The sequence below is a fragment of the Piliocolobus tephrosceles genome, chromosome 8, assembly GCF_002776525.5.
Source record: "Piliocolobus tephrosceles isolate RC106 chromosome 8, ASM277652v3, whole genome shotgun sequence".
NCBI classification, from domain to species: domain Eukaryota; kingdom Metazoa; phylum Chordata; class Mammalia; order Primates; family Cercopithecidae; genus Piliocolobus; species Piliocolobus tephrosceles.
The window spans coordinates 105,445,964-105,459,022 of NC_045441.1; the positions used below are offsets into that span (position 1 = coordinate 105,445,964).

The following is a 13,059-nucleotide window of genomic DNA, read 5'->3' on the forward strand; positions in this document are numbered from 1 at the left end:
AAGAATATGATATGGTTGACACATAATGAAGTAGAATTTATGCTGTTGCCCTGCTTCTGTCATAAACATGACAAAACATGACAATGGGAAGTCACTTGAGTTCTCTGGATCTCAGTAAATAAATTTATGACATTAAGGGATTTTACAAAAATGAAACCCAGTTGGAAAATTGTACAAGTCACTCAAGTTCTAAATTGCTTCCCAATGCCAAAACCACTTAGAGATACATCAAAGACCACAGAACTTTCGGTTTACAAGTAACAGACAAAGAATACTAGAAAATTTAAAATTTTTAATAAATGTGCTTTGTTCACAAAATGTGAAAAAATACAACAAACACACACGTACATTTTCAGGTATGCTACCTCCCACCACTTGGCAACTATGGTAAAACCACATGATCTAGTCATGATCCTGAAGAATCCAACCAAATGATTACCATTTGTTTTTGAAACAACCAAATTATTTTGAAGAACCTGCTGTGAATGTGACAGGAGGCTTTATAACTTCTTTATATCCAAAATGAAATAATTCTTAGGAGTACCCATACAGTATTAGAAGGCCCTATTAACTTCCACTTGTTATTACATACATGATCTGGCATCAAGCTGCAATGACTGCTTATACTTCAATACTTATACACTGAATTGGCTTTGGTGGAATGTGTATCAGTTTAAATCTGTGCCAACCTAATTTGAATAAGCTGAATTTACAGTAACAAATGATATAAATTCAAACAAATTTATACTAAGTGGTAGTAGGTTTTATAAAGAGACTTCCTCAGAGTACTACATAAAATACATCATGCACACTTTGGAGCATAAGCAGAATCAACATCTGTAAACAATCAGAATTTATAGCACCAACATTTTAGCTATAACACAAAGGCTGACTCCAGGGTCATACTACACCAGCCTTTCAAAAGTGCTGTTTTCATTTACTTTCAAAGCATTTTCATTTGGTGTATTGTTTTCTTTTCTCTTAAGATATTTACCCAAGTCAAAAAGCAAACAGTATGGTAAAAGGTACTACCAAAATTGTTCAAAATAGTTCTGTATTATCAATACAGTGCTTTTTCTTCCCCCTTCTCTTGGGGAAGCTACAAGGCATAATCCTGTAGTGCTTAACTGGAAACAACAGTCAATCCTAAATATTAAGCAATCTTATGCTATTGAAAGTAAATGAAAAATGTTGAGTTACTTGTGGCATATTTGAGCAACCAATATTTATTGCATTTAATCAACTGACTTAAAAAATCACAATCTTGTTACTTTCATTAATTTAGCATGTGAAATTTAATTTGAAATACTGGGTACATACACTCAACCATTTATATCATAAAGGATAAGTTTTATATTTCTAAATAAAGTTTGACATTCAAAGGTACTACGGCAATTCACAATAAGCACAAAAACATCAGCTTTACCAGAGTAAAGAGTGCAGTTTATGAAATTTAGGATCAACTATTGAAAATGCAAGTTTCCTTTAAAAACATACAAACATACGCACAACATTAACCATGAAATCTGAAACTGTGATATTTCAGTGCAAAAACCTCAGTATGAGGTAATTTTAATGTAATAACCACTTGAAAAAAAAAATCCACACAGTGGCACTCTTAAAAATGATAGTTTCCGTGACAATTGCTGGCTGACAAGACAATGTGGACTAAATGTTCTTAACTGTTTAAACTAATCTTGTCTTGTTTGGACATATATTTTTCCCTAATCATTTGCTTCTGATTCAGAAACACAGAAAGGCATTTATTAATGTGGAAAGGGAAAATTCCCACAGCCAACTAATTGATATATTCAAAGAAAATTTTCTGATAGAGTTTAGATAGAAATTAAGATACCAAAAGGTCAAAACCATTTTATGAGATCACCAACAGAGGGTTAATTTTAAGTTTTTCCATATAATTTGAAACTTGTAGTGCGGCACCTCCTTCACAGAAAGGTGAGGACCCTATCAAAGTTGGTTTCAACAGAACATAAACTCTTCCAAGTGCAAACCCTTTCAAAAAGGTGTTTTAGGTCATTATTGAGTATTACATTGTTCTTTGCTTAAATAAAACATTTTGTAAATGAAACCTAAGTTTAAGAAAAGTAAAAGTGAACTCTCAGGTAAATATACTTCACACCAAGGCCCAAATCAACAAGAAAGTTATGAAAATACTACTTTGGCAATGGTGTTTAATGGATAGGGCTAATGAAATTAGAATACATACTTTGGGGGAAATCTCTCCCCCAATGTCTGCTGCTGTCAAATGAGCTTTTAATAGAAGGAAGAAAGAAAAAGAATTATCACCAATTACAAAAAGTTCAGGAAATATAAAGGAACATAAAATGACTTTCTGTAACATCACAATTTTAGTTAGAAAAAAGAAAAAGGTAAGTGCATCACAAAACAACTAACCGATCTATTTTTCTGTATCACATTTAACTTGTGAGTCATCAAAGTGCAATCTACAGCTTTCTACATCTTAAAGTTTCCCATTCAATGGTTTATAGTCAACACTGAAAAGTTGAAAAGGAAAACATAGAGCAAATTATGCTTGTTTCCACAATAGCACTAAAGTGAAAAAGGTACCTTTCTATGATAGTGCTAAATGCTAAAGTAACAGAAGTTTCTGCTATGACATGAGTCACTCCGCATGAAACTTTAAGCTTTCTATATAAGAATAAATTTTAAAATTGAGAAGTAGAAAAAAATAGCAAACTCTGTAAACCTCTGCATTTCTTTTATGCAAACCAGGTTTTCAGTACTGAGTTCATGTTAGTATTTCCAATTGGTGTAAGCAATTAGTTTAGGAGCCTGGACTGAAAGGGCCTTTTGCTTCTATATTAACTTAAAAGTAATATGGGGTCCTCTAGCTCATAGAAAGGAATAGAGCTGGCTTGACTTTCTCCAGAATCTGAGTCATATGGAGCATCAGGGAGTTCTGTGAAACCATATGCTAGTTGTTCATCTTCTATATCTGATCGAACATAGCAGGAAGGATTAGAATATTCCTCATCTTCTATACTGTTGAAATCTTGAGGAATATATAACATTCCTGGGTAGTTCCTACTAACCAAGTCACTTGTGGTTTTTAGAGAGATTTTCCTAAATGCCATCAGATGCATATGTGAAAATTTTGAGTACTTGAAGCGTTTAAAGCCCAGAGACTCTATAGCAATCTTCCAGCTTTTCATCATCATAGCATGACGGTTCTGATGGGAGGAATCAGGTGTGATGATAAGTAATAAACCATTTAACACTAACAGTTCATGGGCTTTCTTGCAGCAAATCCATCGCTGGTAAGGAGATGGAAAATAAGAAAGGAGGAGAGAGAAAACAACCACATGGAAAAGTTCTCCAGGAAGAGAATCAATAGGGTTTTTTAGCTGCTTCAAAAAAGCATCTATAGCATCCTGTGCAAGCTGGAGTGGTTGCTGAAGCTGTAAGTTCAGGAAATCACATTTATAGACACTCTGCAGAAACAGAAAACAAGGCATATTAAGAACTTCAAAATTATTTCCACTTTAATACATAGACTTTTCAGCAAACCATTTCACATATCATAGTAATAATTCCAGCATTGATTATACATTTTTCCTTTTAAATTTTAAACTTGAACAGATTTATTCAACCACAACTTTTACAAAAATCTCAAAGTAGTTAAGTCCAAAGACTTGCTAATCATCATTTAAATATGTATTTTTGCCTAACAATTTAAAATGGGAAATAATTTAAGTCTGTATTTTGGGTTAGGACTTACATGAATTTTAATTTGGGTAGAAGTTTACAGGAAGGACATTTCTATTTACATTCAGTTTAACATTTACAGTTACCAAAAACAAGCTAATATAAAAACTCTAAACAAGAAATACCATGAAATAAAGATGAATCAAATAAATTAGAGGATAATGAAAGAGGCATTATAAAATTTGTACAAGCAGAATGATTCCAAAACTTAAGTTATTTGAAACCATTAACTTTAACCATTTAAAAAGTAACCCTCAACATTACTTTTATTTTGTTAAAAAGTTAATCCCTGGTTTGGAACAAACTAAATTTAGTTAGACAAATGGCCATGGGAAACAATACAACTAAAGGAATAAACAACATTATATAATTTGCTAAATCTTAAAACTATGGAAATGGACCAGAAGAAAGCAATTTTAAAATTAGACAAAAATTACTCTATCATATACCAACAGTTATTAACAAAGATATGACCTAATACCTTAATCCTTCACTCATGTTAGTGTAGATACAAGCTGGCCACATAGTCATCTGGACTGTTTATTAGGAAAAGTGATATGTAACTTTCTAGTACCAGAAAAAAAGATGCTTTTCTTCTTCCCTTTTTCTTAAAGGCAGCTTTACTCATGTATAAGTGACACAAAAGCATAAGTCTGATAAGTTGTGATGTATTTTTACACTCATGAAACCATAGGCAGGGTCGAGTTAATGAACACATCAAACACCCCATAATTTTCCTTATGCCCCTTTATAGTCCCTTCCTTCTCTTCCCCTGCCAGCAGGCATTCATTGATGTGATTTCTATCACTACAGTCAAGTTTGTATTTCCTAGAATTTCATATAAATAATCATTTTGAGATTTTTCTTGCAGGTATTAATAGTTTATTCCTTTTTAAATTGCAGAATGGTATCCCATTGTATCAAGGATGTACTACAGCTGGTTTATCCATATACATCTGTTTATGGATATCTGGGTTGTTTCTAGTTTTTGGTTATTACAATTCAAGCTGCTGTGAGTATTCCCATTCATTGTTTGAATCAACATTCTTTAATTTGTCTTGGGGAAATATCTTGGGTGGCTAGATCATACAGTAGGTGGTGTAGTAAGTTTAATTTTTAAATAACTCCCAACTGATTTCAAAAGTGGTTATGTAGTTTCACGTTCCCACCAGGACTATGTGAGTTCCAGTTCCTCCAAATCCTTATCAACTCTTGGTATAGCTAGTCTATTTCATTTTAGTAATTGTAATAGGTGTGTAGTGGTATTGCAGTTTTAATCTGCATTTTCCTAATGAGTTAGTGATGTTTATCATCTTTTCCCAGATTTATCTGCCATCCAGATATCTTCTGTGTTAAAGTGTTCAAATATTTTGCCCATTTAAAAATAATTGGGTTGCTTTAAATTTTAAATATTTTCTTAATGGGTTTTGAGATTTCTTTATATATTCTTGATGCAAGTCCTTTATGATATATGACTTGAAAATATTTTCTTAGTCTCATGTGGCTTATCTTTTCATTCTTTTAACAGTGTCCTTTGAAGAGCTGAAGTTTTAAATTTTGATGAAGACTAATTTATCAATTTGTTCTTTCTTAGATGTTGCTTTCAAAGTCAGGTCTAAGAAGTCTTGCATTTAGTCAATAGACTAAGAAGTCTATTGAATTATTTCAGCTTTTAGATATCTGAAGAAAATCGATTTCATCATTTTTGAAAGATATTTTGGCTGGGTATAAAATTCTAGGTGACTTTTTATTTCAGTACTTTAAGGTGTCTTTACAATTTCTGGGAGCTTTTAAGACTTTATCACTAGTTTTAGAAGTTTGATGTGATGTTCCTTGGTGTAATTTTTCTTCATGTTTCTTTTGTTTGGAGTTTGTTGGGCTTCTCTGAATTTGTGAGTTTAAAGCTTTCATCAAATTGGAAAGTTTTTGGCCATTATTTTTTTAACCCCACCTTTTGGGGGATTCCATTTATGTTTATATTTAGCCGCTTAGATTTGTATCACTGATGCTCTTCTATTTTAAAAATTTTGTTTCATTTTGGATAGGTGCTATTGTTATATCTTCAATTTACCTTTCCTTCTGCAACATCTAATATGCATTAATCCTATCCGGTATGCATTTTCACATCACACATTGTAGTACTGTCTCTAGAAGAGACAGTACTTCAGACTGTTTCTTCTTAGCTTTTTATACAGTTTTGATATTTTTAAAATAATAACACTGTATTGAAGCATAACATGTATAACGGAAGAATATAAACTGTGTACATGTGTAGCTTAAGGAATTTTCCCAAACGGGTATTATCTCTATTTTAATGTCCTTGTTTCTGTGTCAGTTTAGGGTTGGTCGTTGTTGGCTGCTTTATCTCCTCACTGTGGTCCTGTTTTCTTGCTGCTCTGCATGGCTACAAGTTTTTTTGGATGCTAGACGTGGTGAATTTTACCTTGGTGGGTTCTACATAACTATGGATTGCTATAAATATTTCTGAACTGTGTTCTGGGATGTAGTTAAGATACCTGGAGACAATCTGAACTTTCTGGGTCTTGCTTTTAAGATTTGTTACATGGGACTAGAGCACTAGTGTTTAGTCTAAGGCAAATTATTCTCCATTATTGAGGTAAGACCCTTCTCTGTGTACTCTATTAAATGTCTGTGAATCTTGAATGTTCCAGTATGGCTGATGGGAACAGGTACCATATTAATACTTCCCTGTGTGAGTGCTGGCCACTGTAACCTCTAATCCTTTCGGACAGTACAGTCTCATGCAGTTTTCTCATATACGTGTGTGCTGATCTGTACTCAGCTGATGAGTATTCAAAGGGGACCTTTTGCAGGCCTCTGGAGTTTTCCTTCTATGGCTTTCTTATTTTCAGTAGACCATTCTAGAAACACGAGCTGCCTCGGTCTCCGAGGACTCACAACTCCATCTTCACAAGTCACGGAATCATCTGAACTCTGCTAGGGTTTCTCTCTGTGCTACATCCTGGAAACTCTCTCAAGGCAATATCCTAGAGTAACTGTAGCGCTTGTCTCATTTGTTTTCCATCTCTCAGAGATCACTGTCCTTCATTACCTGATGTGCAGTGTCAAATTATTTCAAATATTTTGTTCACATTTTTGTTGCAAGTGGAAGAGGATAAAGCTGGTCTATGTTATCCCATGTTGGCTGGAAGAGTAAGTCCCTTTACTCTGTTTTAAAATTATAGGATTCTGAACTGTGAAACTCTGATTCTATACTTAAGTTATTTATAGTAGTTCTTTTGTCTTCTCTGGTGACTATACAATTCAGTGTTTATAACCCTATCCATAGATAGATTTAATATTAAGCTTAAGGATCAGATCAAATGGTCATGATGTCTCAGCAGTCCCTGAAGAACATCTCTCATGTATGTCTTGAGGAAGGAAGGGAAGAGAATCCATGCATGAAGCCACTTGGGCTTTAAAACTAGTTCCTGATGGCACAGAAATTCTCTGCAGTGGTAAGCTAAGAACAGTGATTTTAGCATAGAGAAAACGAAAGTAGAAATAACAGGAATGGTTTTAGGACTTGCTTGTTCCTCAGTGTTATACCAATTTAATCATGCTCATCAAAATGATACATAATTAAAGAAAGTTAAATCTTCATGCAGGAACTTACCAGTAGTAACAACATACATTTATTTAGCAGGCATTACATAAGAGGTACTATGCTTGGTGCTTTAAATACTTTTTTTTTTCCCCAAGAAAACATTACAACATCCTATGAAATGTGGTCCACTACTAACCCCATTATACAGATGAGAAAAATGAGGATCAGAGACTAGAAAAAGGTGATGGAGAGGTTCAAACCTAGGTTGGAAATATTCTATTCTTTTATTTAAAAAAGTATTAAATATACTAGGCACTCTTCTACGTACTGGGAATACAGCAGTAGAGGGGAAAAATCCCTAATAACTGATATATTAATACTCTAATCCATACTTTAAAAATAACATTAAAATGCATTTTATAAATATTTAATATTTAAATGCATTTAAAAAAATTTTTGTGTCTGCAGTTCTATCAAGAGTAAAATGGTAAACATAACGAATTAATGTTATTCTGGAAAAAAATCTTTTTCTGATATAATGTGCCTACTTTAGAGTCATCTATCTTTAAAAAATGCCTTTAACACAAACTCTTGGCATCACATGATTAAGGTATAAGAATGTTCAAGCTGGCTGGGTGCAGTAGTTCATGCCTGCAATCCCAGCACTTTGGGAGGTTGAGGCAGGTGGATCACCTGAGCTCAGGAGTTCAAGACCAGCCTGACCAACATGGTGAAACCCTGTCTCTACTAAAAATACAAAGTTAGCTGGGCATGGTGGTGCATACCTGTAATCCAGCTATTTGGGAGGCTGAGGCAGGAGAATTTCTGGAACCCGGGAGGCATAGGTTGCAGTGAGTGATCACACCACTGCACTCAAGCCTGGGCAACAAGAGTGAAACTCCGTCTTAAAAAAAAGTTCAAGCTGATAAGGAGGTGATCCTGCTTCACTGAATTGAAATGATAGTGTCATAATAACTGACCCATAGGAAATGTTCTCAAAAGAAAGGATAGAATCTATCATTTACTGAGTTCCTACAATGTACCAGGCCAAGTGTTAAGTAGTTTCATTGACTCAAGTACAAACAAGCTGGATTTAATAAAGTTCTGGCTGATGCAAAAGCCCTTGCCTCTTTCTACCATTCCATAATGGCTCTACAACACTAGATATTTCAGAAAGAGATGCATTAAAAGAAAATAATAAACCAAATACAACAAAATGCAAAACCCAAACACTACAGCTATGTGGAGCTCTGTAATCTACTGAAGTTTCTTTTTATTGTTAGATGGAGTCTCACTGTGTCACCCAGGCTGGAGTGCAGGGACGCGATCTAGGCTCACTGCCACCTCTGCCTCCCAGGTTCAAGCGATTGTCCTGCCTCCGCCTCCTGAGTAGCTGTGATTACAGGTGCCCGCCACCATGCCCAGTTAATTTTTTTATTTTTTAGGTTTCGCCACGTTGGCCAGGCTGGTCTCAAACTCCTGACCTCAGGTAATCCGCCCATCTTGACCTCCTAAAGTGCTGGGATTACAGGCGTGATCCACCATGCCCAGGTGAAGTTTCTTAATTGCTAAGATTTTATTCTAACATAGTTCTAGATTATGGCTATTTAGATGATAAAGAAAATAAAGACAAAATTTGGTTAAATGCTCAATTTTTCACAAAATATATTTAGTTTAGAATAGAAATCTCTTCTTAATGGGTACACAGGAAATACATTTGCTATTTTAGGGATGCAAAGACAGTGCTTTTCTTTTGTAAATATACACGTAAAATATTGAACTCTGAAACAAAACTATGCATACCTCTACAGCAGGTACAATGTCTATGCCAACAGTTAGAAATTCTTCAAACTTCAGAAATGGGTTAAAGCAGCTGCCAACATCAAGTAATCTGATTTTTCCTGAGGCTTGTAGCAACCTAAAAACACATATTTTATAAGAACAAAATCAAACATGAGAATTTAATAAATCACATAGATTATCAGTTTTTTAACTTGTTAGTCTCAGGACCCTTTTACACATTTAAAAATTACTGAGGCCCCCAGTGAACTTTCATTTCTGTGAGTTATGTCTATTAATAATCATATTTGAAGTTAAGATGAACAAGTCTTAAAATATATTCATTTATTAGACTTAAAAAGGACAGTAAAAAAGTACAGCCTTGTTTTATATATATTTACTTGTTTAATTTTTTAAAAATTGAGACAAGGTCTTGCTATGCTGCCCAGGCTGGTCTTGAACTCCTGAGCTCAAGTGATCCTCCAGCCTCAGCTTCCCAAAGTACTGGGATTAGAGGCATGAGCCACTGCGCCTGGCCCCCCGACCACCCACCCCCCATTTTAAAAAAAATATGTTTTTTCAAGTCTCTAATGTCTGGCTTAATTGAAAGTGAATGAATTCTAATATCTGCTTTTGCATTCAGGCTGTTGCAATATCACATGCTATGTAGTCTCTTGGAAAACTCTACTGTACCCTCATGATAGAGTGAGAGTAAAAACCAAATGAGAATCTGTAACAATATGTAATACTATACACACTACTAGACAGTCATTCTAATCCTTACTGGGCTATGGTTAAGGAGTTCTCGAATCAGAAAGGCTAACATCATAACTTGACTCTGACCCTTAACATGTAATACGGGGATAATAGTGGTACTCACCCTTAAGACTTTTTCCCAGAATTAATAAGATAATGCATTTCATACTTGACCCTATGCCTACTACATGGTAAGTGCTTAAAAAGTGGTAGGTATCATTGCTCACTATTACCATGTTATATAAAAAATTTGTATTTCTTCCACTAATGGTTTTCCCAAGTATAGTAAAAGCAGAATTTGCTATATGCTAAATTCTGTAGTATAAATTCTAGTAAACTGAGTAGCAAAACATTTCTGAGAGTCTTAAAAAATATATACTTCTTATAAATTGAATTTTCTATCTCAATGAAGTAACCTAAACCATTCAAGTTACTTCAACATTATGGAACAATCACCAATAACTTAATCATATCATGGATGAGCTTAATAACTGATCAATTCTCAGTAATATACTTAGTTTATTTCAAATTATTTGGCTTAGCTCATTTTTTTATTTGCATAAAATATACACAGTCTAAAGAATATATATATATATATAAAGAAGAATATACACAGTTTAAAGAATATATACTCAGTGAGTGACCACATAATTACCACTCAGGTCAAGACATAATGCCTGCACCCTGGAAACATGATCCTCCCTGATGACATCCCCCACACCCTTCCAAAATGGTAGTCACTATCCTTATTTTAGGTAGTCACTATCGTTATTTTAGTCACTTATCCTTATTTATTCTCTTGATTTCCTTTAAAGTCTTAAGTACCTATGACTGAGTACTAGAGACTTAAGTACCTATGTCTACAGTTTAGTTTTACACTACGTTTTGTGATTTGCTGCTTTCATTTGATATTATGTTTTTGAGTTGTTTGTGCTTCTATAATTCACTTTTACTGCTGTATAGTATATACTTAAGACTTTTATTAGTATGGCATTAAGTCTAAAGATCACTTAAGGAGAATTAACATCTTTACAATATTCAATCTTCAAATCCATGAACATGAATAGTTATCCATTTACTTAAAAAAACTGTCAATAGTTTTGATCATTTTCTCTAAAAAGTTCCCTCACATCTTTTGTTGGAGTTATATTCCTTGGTATTTCCTAGTTTTTGATGCTTTTATTATCTTTTTTCCCATGGAACACTTTACTTTTTTTTTTTTTAAATTTCATTTTGTATTGTTGGTTACACAGATGCAATTGACTTGGATACAACAGTCCCCCCTTATCTGCTGTTTCACCTTTTGTGGTTTCAGTTACCCGTAGTTAACCATGGTCTGAAAATGTTCAACAGAAAATTCCAGAAATAAGCCAATTCATAAGACTTAAATTGCGTGACATTCTGAGTAGCATGGTAAAATCTCACTCCGTCAGACCCAGGACATGAATCACATCCATTTGTCCAAAGTATCCACACTTTTTACATTAGCTATTAACAGGATATCTCATGATCTTGATATCTAACAATGGACATAGGCATGGCTTCATGATTTAGGATTACTGAAAGCAGATGATCCTCCTCCTCCTGATATATGGTCAGAAGGTCAACAGTAGCCTAATGCTATGTCACAATGCCTATGTCATTCACCTAACTTCATCTCATTGTATAGGCATTTTATCATCTCACATCATAAGGGTAAGTGAAGTACAGTAAGATACTTTGAGATACCATACTCACATAATTTTTATAGTATTTTGTTATAACTGTTCTATTTTATTGTTATTCTTATTGTGCCTAACTTATAAATTAAACTTTATCATGGGTATGTATATATAAAAACATAGTATGTATATAGGATTCAGTAACATCTGTGGTTTTAGGCCTCCATGGGGGGTGTTGGCATGTATTCTCTGTGAAGGAGCGGTGGCTACTATGCATATCTTTTTTAGATCCAGCAGCTTTACTAAATTTATCTCGATTGCTTATCTGTATATTATTTTGTGTACTCTAGGTACATAAGTTCCTAAACTGTGAAAAATGACATTTGTGTTTCACCCACCTACCCATCCATTTTTTTCCCCCTTACCACTCTGCCCAGGACTTCCAATATGTTGGTAGATAGAAGTGGGCAAGTGGATGGACACTATTAATCCTAGATCAGAAGGAATATTCCAATGTTTCACCATTACATATAGTAACTGGTATAGGTTTTATATACTACCCTTGATAAAGTTGAAGTTCCTTTTTTATAAACTTTTATTTTAGGTCCAGGGATACATGTACAGGTTACATAGGCAAACTACGTGTCTCAGGAGTTTGGTGTACAGGGAGTTTGGTGTACTGATTATTTTGTCACCCAGGTAATAAAGGTAGTTCCTAATAGGTAGGTTTTTTATCCTCTTCTCTGTCTCCACCCTTAAGTAATCCCCAGTGTAGTTGTTTCCCTCTTTGGGTCCACGTGTTCTCATCACTTAGCTCCCAGTAATAAGTGAGAATGTGAGGTATGTGGTTTTCTGTTCCTGAATTAGTTTGCTTAGGATAATGACCTCCAGCTCCATCCATGCTGCTACAAAGGACATGATTCCATTCTTTTTTTATGGCTGCATGGTATTCTATGGTGTATATGTACCACGTTTTCTTTATCCAGTCTACTGTTGTGGGGCACTTAGGTTGATTCCATGTCTTTGCCATTGTGAACTATGCTGTGATGAACATGCGTGTGCATGTGTCTTTACTGTAGAATGATTTATAGTCCCTTGGGTATATACCCAATAATGGGATTGTTGAGTCTAGTGGTAATTTTAAGTTCTTTGAGGAATTGCTACACTGCTTTCCACAATGGCTGAACTCATTTACATTCCCACCAGCAGTGTATTAGCATTCCCCTTTCTCAGCAACCTTGCCAGCAGCTGTTATTTTCTGACATTTTAACAATAGCCATTCTGATGCCTGTGAGATGGTGTCTCATTGTGGTTTTGATTTGCATTTCTCTAACTTTTAGTGATGTTGAGCATTTTTTCATATGCTTGTTGGACACGTTTGTCTTTTTTTGAGAAGTGTCTGTTCATGTCTTTTGCCCACTTTTTAATGGGGTTGTTTTCTGCCTGTAAATTTGTTTAAGTTCTTTATAGATGCTGGATATTGGACCTTTGTCAGATGCATAGTTATATTTTCTCCTGTTCTGTAGAGTGTCTGTTTATTCTGTTGAT

The 13,059-nt window shown here is 34.5% G+C and overlaps 1 protein-coding gene across 1 annotated transcript in view; it reads right to left on the reverse strand.

The window, feature by feature from the left end:
* Positions 1-272: 272 nt before the first annotated feature.
* Positions 273-13,059, reverse strand: part of BMT2 (base methyltransferase of 25S rRNA 2 homolog) — a 111,227-nt gene continuing 98,440 nt past the window's right edge. Inside the window, exons 4-5 of the mRNA XM_023228212.2 lie at positions 9,119-9,233; positions 273-3,473 (exon numbers count right to left, since the gene is read on the reverse strand). Coding sequence (XP_023083980.1) covers positions 2,844-3,473; positions 9,119-9,233 — 745 coding nt within the window. The 3' untranslated portion in view covers positions 273-2,843. The remainder of the gene's footprint in view (positions 3,474-9,118; positions 9,234-13,059) is intronic.